We start from the raw sequence: 18557 nt of genomic DNA on the forward strand, positions 1-18557 counted from the left end.
TTGGCTGTAGGACAGCTACTGCAGGCAGAGGAAGGAACAGGCCCACCACGAAGAGTTACAAACCTGCCCCCAGGGTCTGCTAGTTCCTTCCCAGCCCCTCCACTCATCATGATGACTCTTCTTCTGGCCAGTCCTCGCTGAGAGACACGCATGCATAAATGATGCATGATGTTAGAATGAAAAGCCAGGGAAGCCAAAGAGCTACCAATGTTTGTACAAGCATTGTCTAAGCTGTTGGACTGAAGGTCATGGACTCTGGATGCAGAGAAAGGAACGGATGGGGAGAGCTGCAAGGCAGTTCTGGTCACTCTGAGTATTGGGCTGGGTCCTCCCTCTCTCTGGTTGCAGCTGTGCACGGACATCAGCTACAAAGGATAACTTAAGACAACAGATGGGAAGGTTTCAACAACTCTCCTCATCCCTCTCTCACCCCCAGTTTCTCTGAAAAGCTCAAAACCAGCAAGTGCTCAGCTGAAATGGTGGCTTGCTGATGGGCACAATGAAAACATTTAGGGTCAGACATACAAAACCATTCCTCCTTTCCCGATCCCCCTCTGTTCCCAAAGTCTCATGCACAAAGAAACAAGGAGATCTCTGTGCTACCATCACGTTGCTTGTAGCAGCTCCCACTGTTGGCCAGGTACACCTGCTTGGCAAGGGTTGGTGACCACTCTCCCATTCTGGTTTTCCAGGCAGAGACCACTGACAAAGTGTTGAATGAAACTGCCTTTCATCTTCCACTTCTGTGAGAAGACAGAGAAGAAACATTCTGTTACCTCCATTTCATCGTGGAACTGTGCCTCCAAGCTGAAGGAGAAAGGTTGAGCATAAACCTCAAGTAAGCCCCAACTACTGGGGAGACTGAAAATCTGGGTAGGGCAGCATCTCCAAAGCACTGGTTTCCTGTATTAACAATACCTGGAGTTTGGGTTTAGCTGAATTATAGGGCTAGATATTCAGAAGCATCTAGAAGGCAAACAACACAAAAATCAGCAAGTAGTGGCATTTTCAAAAGCATATTATATTCACAATGTCCCTACCATTCTTTGTTCTGCATCTGTAGGCACCCAGATACCCATCAAAACCTGAAATCCCTCTATGGTTTCTTTCCAACCCATAGAAAGGAAAGCATTGAAAGCTCTCCCAGCATGGAAAGCAATCCATCCACAGAAAGCAAAAATCACACTTCTTGCTGCTTGACTAGATCGTATCTATCTCTCTTCCATGTCCCCTCATCTCTCCTCTCATCAGATTCAAGATTTTTATCAGCACTACATTGAAAGCTCTTCATCGCTCTGCACTGTTGTCAGCTGGCTCTTCTTCATAATCTTATCTGCCCTGCCAACATTTCAGTTTATATGTGTCCGTTTGACAGCTTCTCAGTACATACTCCTCTGCTTTCTGCAGTGCTGTCCTCTGGGTCTGCTCCCTTCAGAGCATATCCACAAGGTCCCACATGCAACCCTTTCCTGAAGGTCCACTTTGGTTGTGCTGCTTTCCAGGAAACAAAACATAGGTCCTAACCCTGAACTGCAAATTCTGCTGGGAAAGGGCTGTACCTTCTATCCCTGCTGGAGAGAACTGGGACCATTGTGGCTGACAGTGAAGAGAAAAAAAGTAGAAATGAGTTTGTGGGCTTGGGATCTCCCAGGTGAGGCTGTGCCATTTCCCTGCAGTGGGGCACAGCTGAGGTCAGCAGGTTATTGGATTGAGTGCTCCAGGCACTTTCCCATCACTCTTTGCAGTCACACAGATGACCCAGTTAGAATTAGGGTCTGGGTGCTCAGTCAGTAAACAGGTTAGGAATATTATGAGGATGTTCTGGCTAACCCATGAGACTAATGAAGAAAAAGAAATGATATGCAAAAGGAAAAAAAAAAATTCCTGCAATATCCAGACAATGTCAAAACCTACCAACATTTTTATTTTTGGGTAACACAGCAAACAGATTGCCACATGCTGTGTGGTTTAAGACATCCAGTTATCTTCACACATTGCTGGCAGCTCTCCTCCAAGTCTGTGTCCTGGTTATGTTTCTTGGAGGGCAGGGCAGTTGCAAAGCCCAGAGTAATCTATTGCTTCTGTATCATATATTCATACCAGAGGCAGGTTCACTTTGCCAGCACTGCTAATCCTGTCTGATAGGATACGACTGAAGGAGAGCTGTTTGTGCAGCAGGAAGAAGCTGGTTTTAATAGGCAAAGGGGCAGAGGAATGTAGTGATGATGGAGAGGAAGATACAATGCAGTCTGTCCGCTGCAATGCCCTCGCCAGCTGCTGCAACCCACTGCCTACACAGGTCCCAGAGCCATCTGGCTCTCATCTGGCAGAAGTCTCCCTACAAAGAGCTGAGGAAGAGTTAATACCATAAGGCAGAAACTGTAATGAAGGCATGGAAAGCAGGAGGTCTTCCTCGGTGGAAAGCAGCACACTGCACCTAGCTGGTGCAATCTCTGCCCAACAGCCTCCCCACCACTGTTTCCCAGGGTCATGGACACCTCAGCGAGGAGCCTCTTGACCTTCTCCAAAGCACACCTACTGTGCAAAGGCAAACTCCTCCTTGCCCTCCACCCTCCCCCTGCCTCTCTGTACTTGTGAATTCCCAGCCTCCTCCTTCACCTTCCCCTGTGCGTGTGCTAGAGAATGCCTGCCAGCCATCTCTCCCACACACCCCATAGCTCACCAGAGGCCCTGCTGTAAAGGAGTATGCTGTTATGACATTTGAGATGCAGGACAATTACCAAGAGACACTGGTTTTCTTCTCCCCCCTAGCTGTTCAAGAGAAAACTAGCACGACTGGGAGACTTGCTCATGTTATTCCTCCAGATCAATGACCTGCTGTGTCATCTCTCCATGCTGAGCAGGTACCCACTGTGATGGCTGTAGGGACAGTCTACAGCAACAGACACAGCAGGACACAAGCAAACACTCACCAGAGCACATTTTCTGCTGCTAACTCCACCAAATCAATCAGCTTCTCAGTAAATTACACCACTGGAAAGCCCAGTGTTTCAAGTCATCCCAGATCTCTATGTTCAAAAGAAAGTGGGGCAAGGATGGGGAAGGGGGAGGAAGAACACTGAGAAGGTGACAGAGAGTTGAATACAAGCCTCATCCGGGCTCCAGAGAGGTGCCATGTACGAAGCTATTATAAAGCGTACTGACAGTAAAAGCCAAAGTAGGGCTCCTCATGTCACGTGGAAGTGGTATTTTCAGAATGCTGGATTCTACCCTTTCTGGTCAGAAACTGTGCTTTGCTGCCTTCCATGAGATACCAGAGCAACTCCTCTGACTTCACCTGAACATTTCACAAGACCCCCCTGCCTGACTGCCAGACCACAGGATTACCAAGGACAGCCCAACACCTAGCCCTGCAGGGACACATCATATCTCAGACCCTTGAGGAGGGTGGGCAGTAGGAATGGGTGGAAACAGGACATAGGATGCTCATCTCCTACCATCAGCCACCTCAGAGCTGGGCAACTTAGTCTAAACTAGTCACCTGGTGACATACTTAGGGAGGGGTCCAAGGTACAAACACCTTCTGGAAGGGCCCAGCTTTCTCCACAGACTACAAAGGGAGCCTGGATAGCTAATTTTTAAATGACAGTGATGATGTCCATCTTCAGGAAAAACAAACAAACAGAGCAGAGACCTCCTGCGTACACAGCCAAACATTACAGGGAGCCCTCTCCTCTCCTACACCCAGACATTATGACTGACCTGTACTTGGAAGAAAAGCTTTTGGAAGATATAAGCATGGCACAATCTGAAAAATTTTGGCTTGAAAATCCTCCTTGGTCTCCCTCTCTTGTGCAGATGGAGATAACACAGTTTACTGGTCACAATAGGTTTGGAATGGAGATGGAAAAAAAAAAGAATCCATATTTTCTTTGAAATACTGCATCTTGATCTTCTTCCCCAACATCAAGCAAAAATTTCCCCACTTTTTTGTAAATCTCTCTCTCCATCTTTATTATCTATCATTGCAAAGTACTTTGAGGTGGCTGGATAGAAGTGCTCCATATGCAATTACTAAGAGAAAAGTCAGAAGTAGCCAGTTCTCTTCTGCACAATGTATACAAGAGCTGAAGGTGTTTACAGTAGTGTAATTTTTCAGGGTAATCAAAAGTTTTCTTTTAAACCCCAGCAATCCAATCAGTCCAGGGTTTCTCTCAAGATCCTAAGAATAGCCTTATAACCCTGAAAACATAGTGGAGTTGGCCAAGCTCAGGAAACAGCCATAAGGAGCAGATTTTGTTGATTAGGACTGAGATGCTTCAGACAGAAATGTATGGAGAGCTGATAACTGGAATAGCCAAGGATGCTGCAAGTTGTAATTGAATGTATTTGCAGAGCCATGGGCAGGCTGAAGCTGGTGTTGAAGATGACAAACACTAATTTTAAATATATGAACAGACAGAGTGTGATGGAAAAGCTCACACCAGCATCCAGCAAGTACTGTGTCCCTTTGAGCACGTAAATTTTTAAAACTAGGAATCATAGCTGAGAGAAACTCTTGTCTCCTGAAAATTACTTTCAAGCTATGGCACACTGCCAGTATTGTTTTACCTACTTATTATCATGAAGATGCTGAGTCAGGTGCTTCCAGAACAGACAGGTTTTCACTTCTTCTCTTTTCTGATAGTCTATATAAAGTTGCATTTGTCTGCACTTCAGGTAATACGATACACCAAGAAGCAAGGTGGGAAAAATTTCCCAATCACATCCAAAGGCACACAGGACTTCAAATACTGTTTATCTCACAAGAAAGCTTGGTGTCCTCATTTTCAGGCTGGGGTCACATTCCTTCAGCACATTTTAATGAAATATGGCTGTTTAATAGGATTTCTCAGCATGCTTCTTGTTCTGTTGGGAAATACTGTGCCAATGTTTCTCATTTTCATTCTCTTGTTTTAGTGTCTGACTCTCACTTTGCCTTCTATTTGTCCTCACTATAATACAAATTAAAGTGCCACTCCCACCGTCAGAGCCAAAACCAAAGCTAAAAGCAATAATTTATTGTGCATTCAACTAAAAAATGCTATTCTCCAAATAACATTATGGATAACATCCATCTGGTTTGAAATCTAGTTCTGATTATGCAGAATAGCTCTTGGCTGGTCTTCTGCTAGCAGTGCCAGCTGTTGCTGTTGAATGATCAATGGGATCATGGTGCCAAATAGATTTTGTTCCTGGTTCCTTTCAACCCAAGGGAGAGTAGTCTGACAGAACCAAAAACCATCTAAATTTTGACTACTGTCTTGTATCTTCCTACTTGCAAAGTTCTAGACTTATTTTGAGGTAATACACTAGGCACTGTTCATAATACTGTAAAGCCTCTGTTAGAGTATTACATATATGTTAGATGGGACTGTTGTTAGCACTCAAGAATAACAACAAAATTATCTGCCCTGTGGACACGCTTAATGCATAACAGCTGTGTAGCATGGGCACAGGTTCAGTATGTTTGAAAGCAGAAAGCAACTTCAGGAGCTGTATGGTGGTGTCATAAGGATGTAACCAACCTGCTCTGGTGACACTAAAAAACGAAGCCATCATGTGCCCCATCTTTTGTCAGAAATCTTCCTTTTGCATCACTCAGACATAGACAGGAAATCTAGATCCAGAAAAGTCCAAACATCTTCTACCACAGACCTCTGATGACAGTGACACCAGAGATGTTCAAAGGTGGGCTTTCAGCATGCCGCCATCTCCTCTTAGGATATTGCATGTGTGATGCCCATTGCCCAGGCTCACCCCCTTCCACTCCGACCACCCGCTTGGGGCTCTTGCTTGTCACCACCACCTCTGAAGTAGCTCAGCTCCCCTTCCTCCAATCCCACTCAGTTCCTCTGACTTTCCAAGAAGCCCACTTGAACTGAAGAGAGGCTACACCCATGCGTAGTTTGAAAACACTGCTCTTGCCCCGGCACTCCCACTTTGGGCTGTGAGCGCCCATGGAGAGGCAGACAAGTTGTAGTGAAACTGAGGGAATTTGTTCCCTTCAGCTTTGCTCTTTCATTCCATGCTTTAAAGTTTCTACAGCAGAGACTGTCTCCTTGAAACTCAACCTCCCAAATATCAGGAGGAGAGAGAATGGGATAGTTTGCAAAGATGACTGACTTCTAGGTAATTAAAATCCCATGTCAGTTTAACAACAGTTACTGTTGTGTTTATGGAAGGAAGGGACCATAACAACATTGCCCAAGAACACAACAAACTTGAGCATTGCAAGTAGAACTGGCTTTATAAGTAGAAATCTGAAATGGTAGTTTGGGACTTCCAAAAAAACCCCAACGTTTCAGAGCATTTCAACCCAAATCAGATTAGAAATTCAAATGTACTTCTCCCACCTCATCCCTTCAGCCACGAGGCCGTTTGGAATGGCAGCTGTGATTCAAATCAGTCTCTAATTATTTGAAATGCTTAAACAAAATCCTTGCTTACAGTCAGTTGGCTAAATCATCTGCTAGGTCAAGTCTTTGATTTAAGTGCAGTTTGTTCACATACGGTAATGGAAAACAACAGCTCACATACTTAAATGTGTGTGCATGTCCTTTATAATGAGCGTGTATATAATCAACACATCAAGGCTCAATAAATCCTATTCCAGCAGTAGAATAAACCTGCTCGTGTTTGTATGGATTAATCTCTCTTCTGGCTAATAGGGCTTGGACTCCACCCCCCTTCAGGGGACCCTTGTCCTTCCATGGCAGGGGAGGCAGGGAAAGACAGCTGATTTTGGCAGCTGCTAGAGTCCTCTCTGCTGCCAGGGAGGAAAATGCTGCAAGGCACCTAAAGGGAAGCTAAGTGACCTAATTACACAGCAAGGGGGTGAGTGATTACCAACAAGAAAAAGGAGCAGGCAAGCACAGCCCACCTGGGATATCCTTGCAAGGCTAATCTGAACTCAGAGTTTTCCCAGGGTATTCAAGGTGACAACTCTTCAAGACATTTCTGCATTAACCAGCCCTCCAGAGGAAAGTCTACATAGGCTTTCCATAAATGGGCAAGACTGGATTTCAGTGTTTTCTTTCAGGAAGAACTAAATTCAGAGATTCATATAGCATTAAAAAGTACTGACAAAACAGGATGCTGCTGAGGACTGGTAGCAAGCTGAGCCATCTCCTACCTTTGGGCTATTAAAACAACAGATGTGTCAGAAAACACAGAGTCAGCATAGCCTTAGATGATAGAAAGTTTGTTCTCTCTTGGTGTAGAGGAAAGCACAGGAACTAGGGATGAAACAAGCCCAGTCCACTCTGCCAGCGCTGCGTTGTCACCTGTTGTGTTTTGCCCAGTTCTGATAAAAAGGCACATCGCATCTCTGTGAGGGCACCCTGGCCATTGCAGAGGCCATCTCTTACCTCATGCTGTAAGGCAAAATGACTTACGTGTCCTGACAGATCAGAGATGCATATCTCGGAAACAGCATAAAAGTCACAGAGCTGCATTTTGTTGGGAACACTGCTGCTGTGTATTTTTCCTCGGGGAGCAGTTTGGGTGGAACATATGGTGCTTTATGTCAGTCAATATTTCTCAGATGAGTTGCATGCACTCAGTTTTAAAGGTCTGTTCACATGTCCAAAGACAGCACAAAGAACACAGTTCTCTCACTTCTAAATAAGTAAACACACATGCCACCCTTCCCTTGGGTATCTCAAAGCATTTGCTGCTTATCTACCCCTCTCTGATGCTGTGCTCCATCTGTGCACCAATCTAGCTGAACATAGATGTATCCAAGGAGCGAGGTCGGGGTGCTACTGAGCTGGAGCTAACCACGCCGCCAAGGGCCCAGGCTGAGCAGACACCCACACACTAGTGTGGTCTGTGCTCCCCGCTTTGGTCGCCGGCAATCTCATACAGCCGAGCTTATGAAACACACCAGAGAGGGAGATGCAGAAGATGGAAGGGACTTTTATACACCTTGATAGTACTAGGTTTGCCCCTGCAGGCTGCACTGATGTAGGAACACTGGTATGTGTTGGCATGTGGCATGGTACGTGGCAATGAAAGGATTAAAAACAGGCGCACAGTTACCTACCTGTCTGCCGTCTTTTTGATTGCAGGCTTCCAGTGTGATTTGAGAGCCAGTAGAGAAGGAGGTAATGGAAAGACACTTGTCTTGCTGTCTAATTAAAGGGTCACTGAACACCCACTCCTTCAGCATAAGAAAAAGAAAGGTTCCATTAGGATCATAATGGTGATCAGGTGAGGAAGAAACAGTTTTTTCTAGCAGATATTTCAAAAACCTGTATCCTTTGTTCAGCTCTTACCAAAGGCTCCCTGGGAAGACTATGGCAGCAATCTTCACCTGATCAGAAGTTTATGCTCAGCCTTGGTGCATCATGACTATTTCAAAGCCTGCAGCTGACTCCTCTGACCATCTGAGCTGTCTGATTAACCTCGGATCCCATGCAGCTCCTTGCTCTGCAGCTTTACAGATTCAGGCCTACAAAGCAGGGAGTACCCTGAGCCCTGATTTACATGACGTGCAACTGCTTCTGAATATTTTACATAGCAGATGTGTTCTGTAACAGGTATCTGGGACCTATAGATTGTGAAGCGAAGCAAAACACATGCAAGCATATCCATAGGCTAACATATATCACCAGCACACATAAAGCACAAGCCACTTCATTTTTTCCTCCTCTCACTAGATGGATACCCAACCCAATCAACTATTATTATTATACTTTCCCCAAGGAAGAAATACAAAATACAGTAAGTTTCAGAGATTTCAAATGGTAATGACACAGAACAATGAGTCAGATTAAATGGCATGTTGAACGCTGGCTGTAAACTAGTTTCCAACAGTTAACAGATGTGAATATGTATTTTCTGGCATAAAATATCCTACTGTGACCCTTAACTTTCTCAAGCTGCTTCCCTGCTGCTTTCAGTCACCAAAAGAAGAGGCTGAGTGCAAATCTCCAGCTGGTACAAACCAGCACAGCCCTAGTGCAGTTAGGAGAGCTGCACCAAATTACTGCAGCTGGGGTCTTGGCTATTTAAACTCTGCTTGGGCTTTATACTGAAATGCATGTGTACAATAGCACAATTCAAGCCATCTGCAGCTACAGCTGAACTGGCAGACCAAGGAACATTTCTGATTCTGGGAAAATCTCTTACCCACATGCCACAGTACTAGCCAAGCACACCCCAGGACCGATTCTCATGGGTTGGATGATGAAGCAGAGCACACCCAAGCAATGGTCTGAGTGGGAACAGCTACATGACTCAAACCCTGGTTGCACACCTACTGCACAGACTAGTCACACCCCTGAGCATTCATGCGCTGCCTGTTGCCTTTGAGTGATGAAAACCTTCCTACTCTATGCCCGACTGCTGGGTCTGTTGACCCAACAGAGCTCTGAGAGATGGGCACCGTTTCTTTTTCTGCTTACTATTAAAATCATTAACAGACCCAAACTCTTCCTTCAGTTACCTCTGTACAAACCCACCAAGGCCAGAGATGCCTTTTCATTCTCAGGTATTAAAAAGGGCAGAAGCAAGAGCAAAGCACCAAACTGAAGCCTGCCTTACCTGAGTGACAGGTGGATTGTTCACTGTTCCTTTACAGTTTCCCATGCCAGCCAATGTGTTCCCTGTGGTATCCTGTGCCCGAGACTCTAGGCAGTTTCCTCCTTGTTTAATTATTCCTGGAATCAACTCCTTTTCAGGAATCCTTGAAGTAAAATGACAGTTGCATGGCACTTCATACACAGAAACGTCCAAAGCACTTTCACATTTACAAGGGCATAACTAGCCCCTGACCGAACACAGTCCCCTTTTTTTGACAGAAAATGAACAATATCATGCTATCCACTGGAAATGTCTGGAGGAGGCAAAAGTCAAGGGAGAACTTGGTCAGAGGGTCGGTACCCTCTTGTTTCAGAAGGCATAACAGAACCTTTAGGTATACCCCAAGCAGTTTATTGTGATGTCTCTTCTGAAAGAGGCCATTGCCAGGAAAAAGCCATATCCACACTGATTTATCCTGCTTCTGCCTCCCCCTTTTCCAGTGCTTCCCCCCAGTGCTAGCACATATTCTCTGTCTCATTAATAGCAATACAGGAAAGATCCATCAAGGCCAGACTACAGCTGGATGTTTTAGCCTTGACCCACGTTAGCTACAGACTTTGCTTGACTGAAACGTAAAGATGTGTTGCCAGGGTGTGTTAGCTAGCCTGTGTTACTAACACAGCTCTACCCAGACTACCTCCCAGCAAAGCAATGACACAACACTGCTGCATCCTGACCTGGGGCAGGGGAAGCCACAGGCACAGCTGGTTCTGGCATTCACCAGGGCTTTCTCTGAACCACCCGCACCTCTGCACTGAGGCTGTCCAGCTCTACTTGGCTCATCTACCTCCAGGCAGAGCAACTAACAGGCAGAGACCAAGCTATAACTGGGAGGGATTTACTGCTCTGGCACTTGTCTACACACCGCACCTCTGCAAACACCACTGTTGCACATCTCTGAGGGACAGCTGTGTGGGGCAGAGCAGGACTCCCAGAGGCAGGAGCAACAAACCTTTTGCAGAGTTGCTGTGATGATACAAGCCAGGAGATCACAGGAGGTTTCTCACCAAAAAGAACAGAGAAAAACCTTTTCCAAGCATAAGTCTCTCTTTTGCCCGCTGCCGCCAAGGCTCAGCTTCTCATTGTAACCCACCTCCCAGACCCTTCAGAGATTTCTACAAGTGGAGAACTGACTCACTTGAGCTCGGGGTAGACGTTCTCCAGATACCACTGGAAGGATTTACAGTTCAGTTTGCGTCGCTGCTCCACTCGGTCTGCAACACTGGAAACACAGGCAGGTTGTTGAGGATAAGGTAGTGAACAGGAGGGAGGGGAACAATGAAGATTGGCCAGGAGGTTTGAGGGAGACTATACGACTTTTTCCCATTACTCATTCTCCCACGTAGTTGTTGCTGGGTTCAGAGCACTAGCAGTGACCTGAGGTGAAAAGGAGGAGAGAGGCAAGTGGCAGGAAATAGAAAAGGAAGACAAACACCTTCAGAGAGCAATTCTTGTACTTCATTTGGCTCAGAACGATGGCAGGGCCCGGGTCTTACAGGGTTAAATAATACGTTGCAGTAAAACTACTGTAGGACCAGGAAAGCATTTCTGCCTCTGGGTGCCCCTGGAGAGGCATACCATGAAACTTGCACAACGATCAGCTCCTGAAAAGGCCTAGAAAGTGTTTGTGCTCAGGCAAATACAAATGGTTAATCTGTGTGTCCTAGAGCACATGACTAGCTCATGGCAGCAGCTCTAGGCTCAGGCTGGGTTTCAGACCTAAAGAACATAATTATTTGCTCTTAAGCAGTTTTGGGAAAGGGGAGGAGTATAAGGGGAAATTAACTCAACACCTCAGTAAATGTCTGCTGCAGGAGTCCTCCCACTGCTGATTTGCTTGGCTTTAGCTGGCTGAAGAAGAGGACTTCCCTCAAGCGGTCCTACTGAGCAGTGACACTAGGGACTCTCCTCTTCAAGTTATAACACTACATTTGTGTGTTGGGAAGGACTTTCAACTGTACCCATGCTCCTTGCCATCCTCAGCGCACAGAAGCCACTGAACTGCCCATACGTCAGGAGAATGTACTTAGATCCTATATTCACATCAAAAAAGTGGGGAAGGAGGGTCCATTTTAGGCCCAGTTGACAGTGATGGTGTTAGAGGCATTTGCATTCTAAAATCTAGATTTAATACAGGTTCACAGGGCTGTTATTACAGGTCAAGAAATTGCCTGAAATCAGATCTCCAGCTCTTACTCAGCCAATGCTGCCAGTAAACCTACTAGGGAGTCTGTGTGAACAAGAACTGCAGGTTTTGGCCCTAAAACACATGAACAACATATCCATGTCCAATATGCAGCAGTCTGGTTTCCTTCACAAGCAGCAGGTTACTTGCTATTTGGCCCCAGCCCAGCTGCTGCAGTCAGCTCAAGGACAGATAAATTAGGTAGGCAAAGCTATTTGTACAAAAATATGTAATGCATCATGATAATAAAGCATGATGTACAACAAAAAAAGTGCGTGTGGGTCAGACCAAACCTGCTTGTCATCAAATAAGCAGGAAATGCATCATTACCCAGTGCACATAGCTACACATTTGAGATACAACCACATTTGCCAAGTCCTTACGCTGATACAGTAGTCACCTGTTCACAGGCAGATATAACCCACAGATACACACCACTCCTGGGATTTTTTACGTTTATTTGGGAGTCATGGGTGTTTGTTAGCACAGAGAGCAAGCTCTCCCCTCATCCCAGGTTTTGGTGTCCATCACTGACTTCTGGGTCACAAAGAATGCTTAAGCCCATAACAGTGAATCCCATGTGGCCTGGAGACAGCTTTAGCAAAGGTGCTCTAAGGAGCATAATTCTGCACAGAAGTGGGCTCAGCAGGTGCTGGAGATGAGTCACAACCAGATTGTGTTTCTAAATGAGATGTCTCACCATTGGCCATGCTCTCTCCTGCCCTACAAACCAGGCAAACCACGCATTCACTCATCAGGACAGAGGGGAGTGCTCCGAGTACCACCTGCCCCATGGGCCAGCTAGCCGTGCTTGCCCCAGGGCTCTGCATTCACACAGGAACTTTGGATCAAGCTCTAGTAACTGCATAGCTCACATTCCCAGAGCAGCTGCATGCTGTGTTAGAAAATATTCTTATCTATCCACTCAAAATGTCTGGCCTTTTAATTTCATTACAGATCCCTTCAGCCTTCTGCTAACAAATGATTTATGCAGGGCTACTGCAGGAAAAATAAAATGAATTAGAAGCAAACCTTGTTAGCCAGACGCTCGAGCTGCAACTTCCTTGGCAAGCCAGTCATTCAAAGCATCTCTGTTTCCCACACTTAGCTCCAAAGAAGATCCAAACCCTATTTCTTGCTAGCAAGGGGCTTACAAGAGCCCTCCTACTGAGGTTTGGGGGCAGCTTACCTTCCAAATGACTTCCCAACGGCAGATGGCCGGGCCTCATAGTAGTACTGCTTGTATTCATCCATCCACACCTCTGCTGTGCGCTTGGTATTCCTGCATGGGTATGAGGAGATGCTTTGCTGAGCGCTGCTGGAGAATCTGCCCTCCCAGCGAGCAGGCACTGGGTGGGCAGACCCAAGGCCTGTCTGCCAGGAGGGAGTGGGGGACAGTCCCAAACATGAAACACAGTGGGGAGTACAGATGGATATAGATTTAATGTGTTAAGTCTGCAAAGCCTTGCAAGGATGCTTCCATTCCGAAGTTAAAATTTTAACAGCCATAGTTTACCAGGATTTCTTCACACATGCTCCCTCTGCAGAGACACCTGGCCTCACTCTCACGATCACCCTGCTTCACAGTACCCCTTTCCCCAGATTAGAATAACACTATGGAATAATTCAGCTTGGAAAGCACCTCTAGGTATCACCTAGTCCAACCTCCGGCCCAAAGCAGACTTAGCTTCAGGTTAGGTCATGTTGTTCAGGGTCTTGTCCGGTCGCGTTTTGAAATCTCCAAGGATGGAGATTTCACCACCTCTCTGGGGCCCTGCGCCAGTGCTTAACCACTCTCATTGTGACGAACTTTGTCTCATCTTTTGTCTCTTCCCATCTGCCTGGAAGCTGTCCTTAGGACTCGTCTCAGAGCACATACAGCTTAGTAGGATCTCCGGACTCAAAAGCAGCTCAGAGACAACAGAGATGACTAAGGACTGCTGATACACAGGCACATGTCATAGGGCCGTATCCACAAATGGCCAGGGTCTCTCCCTGGGGTACTGCTCCCCCCCCTCCATTGCAGACTGAGGAAGAACAAGATGCACTAATACAAACAACAGAGAAGGGAATGGCTTTTGTTCACAGAAAACAGCAACTCATCCTTCCCTTGAGAACAGATGCTTAGCCACAAGCTGTTCTCTGTCATCAGGCAGAAAGACAACAAAGAATTCAGGTTTAATTAGACATGCCCAACATCAAGGTGACCTGGCTGCTACCAGGAACTACCCAACACCTACTTGATGTAAGTTAGTGCATTGCCCTCAGGGAAGTCATAGGGATGGCGCTTCCTGAACACGTGTCCCACTCGACTGCAGGGAACGATCTCCAAGCTGCCACCGCACATCCACACTCGGAAAGAGAGCTCTGGAAGAGACCCCAAGAGTCATACAGCTGCAGGCAGATCTGCAGCATTTCCAAGAAGGGCAACATCAGCAGTGTGCCTGAAAACCTTGCCCCTCTGCTCTAGATGTATTGCCTGCAATAGCAAAACCAGCAAAAGCAATGCCATGGTGAGAGTGGAAAAACTGTCCTCCCTTTGTTAAAAGGGAGGCAACCTTTGTGGCTCAGAGACTTCCTAGCCTTCTCCAGTCCCGCTCCTCTCTTTGGTCCCCCTAGCATTTCAGTGAGACACCTTTCCCTTTGACCAGGTCCTTGTGGTTGCCAGGCCTTCAGGATGGCATTTGGCAACAGATTGAGATCATCCCCACACCCACCTCGTTTTGGACTTCTGTAACTCTCTGGCCCTGCACACAGATGGAAGAAAAAAAAGAAGAATTCACTGTGTAAAGCAAATCATTTGAGGAAGAAAGGGAATTTAGGAGATAAGGAGAAAGAAGAGAACAAGATGAGGGCATAGGAAGTGAGTCAATGTCTAGAGCAGAGTCCTCTCTCTCATACCTCCATGTTATCCACCCTACAATATCTTGTTGTTCTTGTTCTGCTTGGTTCTGTTAATCAAAAAAAAAAAAAAAAAAAAGTGAATGACTGGCTTATAGTTTGTCACCAGTTGCCACTGCTGGGGAAGCTACTGAGAGCAGAAATCAGTCTAATGGTGTGACTATAAAAATATGGAGAGGACTCTGCTACTTGAAGAAATCCAGCTGGTCCTGAAGCTAAATTCAACATTTTGTTAAAGGATTAGAAGAACACAGAGCTTTGATGTATAGGCACTTATTTGCATCACAGAAGAGATGTGACCTTGCTCAAGCTTATGGGTCTGTCCTCGCAAGTTTAATCACTGCCACACCGGAGGGGTTTTCCACTTATGTTTCATGTGGCGATGAGAAGAGAAGGAAGAAGCAAAATGAAAATTAGCTGGGTAGTTTGGTAGTCCTTACCAAAAGGGCTTCAGATTGTGTAGACTGATTACTTCAAAAACTTTACTCAGTTGGGATCTCCCCCCAGTAATGCCTGAATTATGGGGCTCTGATGTTTAGAAATTAAAAAGCTTTCCTCTATAGCTCCTGGGAAAGGTTGTTCAAACAGTGTGTTTTGGGGCATGGAAGATGGTGTATTTAATATAGCTTCTAAGTAAAAAACCATTTTATTAGACTGTATTTTGTGGCATTTCTTACTAGCTCTTGTGTCTCCCTCACTCATTCCTAGAGCTTATTATTTTCAGTCTCTTCTCAACAGGGAGTTCCAGCTTTGAAGACAGGAAGAGCTTTAAAACCAAAAAGGCCAAGACATAAGTTTCTGTCTGGTGGTGTGTCCAGCTGGCATTTGCTCTCCTGGAATGAGGTTCTGACTCACCCCGACCTATAACAAACCCAAAACACTCAATGTAGCATGTGTAACTTAAAGTGATGTCCAAATCCCAAGAGAAGATTCCTCATGCCGTATTGGTATCTTAAGCACACACAGAGACTGCATGTCCAGGTTTGTAAACGACAGAATTCTTTAAAGAAGTGGTGAAAGAATGCAGATTTTGGGCACAGAAGATAAAATGGAGATCAAACATAGCTTATTAAGGACTTTCATCCATCCTGATGGAAAGCATAGGAGAACTTTTTGCTGAATATTTTCCAGGACGTGACCTGTGTTTTAAATGACTTAATCACTGTGGCTTTTCCCCATCACAGTGGAAAAAAAGGGGTTTACCAGCTCACATCCAGCTGGAAGGATATTTAGGCAGCTGGTAATTGCTGCCTGATCATTTCTGTGTACCTGCTGTGTGTGTAGAGCTTGTCCGGCTCCATGCCCTTCCCATACATTCTCTTATCCTGTTTCCTCACAGGAAAAAATTTTCAAAGAAGAAATTTATTAAGAATGGTCTTCGTGGGCAGGGAATAGTCTATCTCACCCACCCAAATTAGTCAGAACTACTCTCCCACCTCACCTGCAAATGGTGACCTTATCCAAACAGTTCCCTCCCACTCAGAATTGTAATTTGTAGCAAAAATAGTGATTCAGAACATTATGAACATTTTTCCTTGATCACAAAATCTAATCTTCTATTAAGTATGGAAAACTTTTTTTTAAGAGGGTAAATTAACCATTTGGAATACGTCAAGGAAAATTAATAGATTTTGTTGTCAGATACAGGTTGGTTTCTACCCTCTGCCATGCAACAGCAATAGGCTAGATGTAGAAGCCACTGGTTGATTTGTTGCCTCACATTATGCTGAACAGCTGAACAAAAGTTAGCTTTAAAAAAGAAAAGTAGTCTGTTTTGGTTTTAAAATACCTTTCCATTGCCATCGTCATGGTGGTGTGGCAATGCGGCTCAGGGACAGGGCCCATTAAACAGAGCATTGTGCACTTAGCTTTGCCCTCTTAAGTGAAGAGTGGAGGTGCAGGATAAGAGACAAGTGATGGGAGACAACAAATTTACAGGGAAACCACACAACAAGGCAAAACTGGCAAGCCCTGTACACCTGGCCCAGTCCCCCGCAGCCTGGCCCAGCCACTGCCAGGCTTTATGAGAGCAATTTGAAGGGGAATGAAGCAATTCTGTTGAGGTTTTGATCAGTTCTACATGCAAGAAGGGCTGTGGGTGTGCAGGTAATTTACTGCCACTTATGGCAGAGAGCTCTGCTTAGCATCAAGCTACTGACATACGCACCAAACAACAACACTGGGCTCCCAGGTGGGCAGAAGCAGACAACCAAAAGCCTAAAGAAATATTCTTTCTCCATCTTTGGGGTTTACAGCTTTTACACAGTTGCAGATCAGAGGCCTACAGGATGGCCAAGTGGCTGGCTCTGCAGCTGGAGCAGGGCTAGTGACAGCAAGGAGCTGAGTTTGGCTGTGCAGAGGAGTCTGAGGGACACAGGAGAGGGGATCTTCATGCCTGCATAAAGGCTGCCTGTTACTTCTGCCTACAGTGCTTAGCTGATGCTGCTAGCACTGCCGAGATCCCAATGCCAGCCCCATTTAATATCTCTTTTTAATATCATGAATATCATACCTGAAGCAAGACCTCAGAAAACAGGGAACACCAGCACTCACTAGATATTTTGTTTTAAAAAAGTGGTACCTTCATATTCTGTTATCAGCCAAAAATATTATTTCCTGGTTTCAGAGAGCATTTCAGAAAGAGGCAGCTCTCCCAGCTGTGTTCAGAGAAACAAAAGCTTCTTCTTCCTGACTATTTCTTTCTTTCTAATTGGTCCTTCAGGTGCTAGAAAACACCACACAAATTCTTCTTTAAAGGGTTTCATTTACAAATCTGTGACATTTATGGAAGCTGTAGAAACAGAATAATTTTTTTGGCAGTGTTAGCTACAGGAAAGTCTATTTAAGTTGACTGCAAAACAGAGTAAGGCTTTTATCTCTTCAGCTCCACCTGCATCATTTCTAAATGAATGCCCCGAATACTTGAGGTCTCTGGGAACCTCTTTTCAATACTCTTCTTCCTTTTGTCACTAACACCTGGTGACACTGCAGCATCCCTTCACATGGGGCACAGAGAGATGCATGGAATATCTGTGCTACCGTTAAGTGCAAGGAGATGGGTTTAAGCACCATGCCCTATGAGATAACAGCACTTGAGCGGACAGACTACCCTGGGCTTCTGAATTCCTCAGATATTTGTAATGCCCTAGTCTGCTTTTAAATGTTTGCATTCTGAATTTATTTGTACCCAAATTCCACTTACAAAGAGGCTTGTTTTATTAGGAAAAATATTATTCTATCCTATCAAGCTGGGATAGCAACTCAGACTTATCTAGGAAAGAGAAACAGGTGTAAGAAGAGAGCATAGGAGTGACTGTCCACTTCAGAGCTGGGGCAACAGACTGTCATGTGAAGGACTGGAGGAATATTCTCCAAAACCAAGCAACAATTTAAATATCAGGAGGTTCCTCTTTCTTCCTTGTACTGAGGAAGCACCTGTATAATAGTGTATATAGTCTGTAAGACAGTGATAGCCCTGCTTGCAAAAGGCCTCCATTTACTTTGGACAAAGCTGACAGTGATACAATTCTGATCGACATGGGGATTACCTTACCATGTCCCTAGCCTTACATCGACATGCAGATCAGATCTCTCAAAAGGAGAGTTCTAGTAGGCGATGAAGACTGGGAAGTGGTTCTGTGTTAGTGTGTCATTCCCCTGAAACATCCTAAACTTACCAAAATTTTCTCCTCCCCAGATGTCCATTTGAGTATCGTATTTTCCCAGGTGGTTAAACCAGGACTTGTCAATCACAAAGATGCCTCCTGCTATGACAGGGGTTCTGGAAAAGAAAACACAAGCCCACACAAAATAATCGCATGTATATGTAGCACCACCACCTTCAGTTTAGAGGGGGGACAATTTGTCCAGGCCTGACAAATCG

General features: G+C 45.4%; 1 protein-coding gene across 1 annotated transcript in view; it reads right to left on the reverse strand.

Moving 5' to 3' along the window:
• Positions 1–605: 605 nt before the first annotated feature.
• The window catches only part of GALNT16 (polypeptide N-acetylgalactosaminyltransferase 16), a 76395-nt gene continuing 58443 nt past the window's right edge, over positions 606–18557 (reverse strand). Inside the window, exons 11-17 of the mRNA XM_010574164.1 lie at positions 18352–18455; positions 14014–14140; positions 12963–13055; positions 10727–10810; positions 9550–9691; positions 8048–8164; positions 606–743 (exon numbers count right to left, since the gene is read on the reverse strand). Coding sequence (XP_010572466.1) covers positions 606–743; positions 8048–8164; positions 9550–9691; positions 10727–10810; positions 12963–13055; positions 14014–14140; positions 18352–18455 — 805 coding nt within the window. The remainder of the gene's footprint in view (positions 744–8047; positions 8165–9549; positions 9692–10726; positions 10811–12962; positions 13056–14013; positions 14141–18351; positions 18456–18557) is intronic.

This window comes from Haliaeetus leucocephalus, unplaced genomic scaffold (assembly GCF_000737465.1).
Source record: "Haliaeetus leucocephalus isolate CR32 unplaced genomic scaffold, Haliaeetus_leucocephalus-4.0 Scaffold417, whole genome shotgun sequence".
Lineage (NCBI taxonomy): Eukaryota > Metazoa > Chordata > Aves > Accipitriformes > Accipitridae > Haliaeetus > Haliaeetus leucocephalus.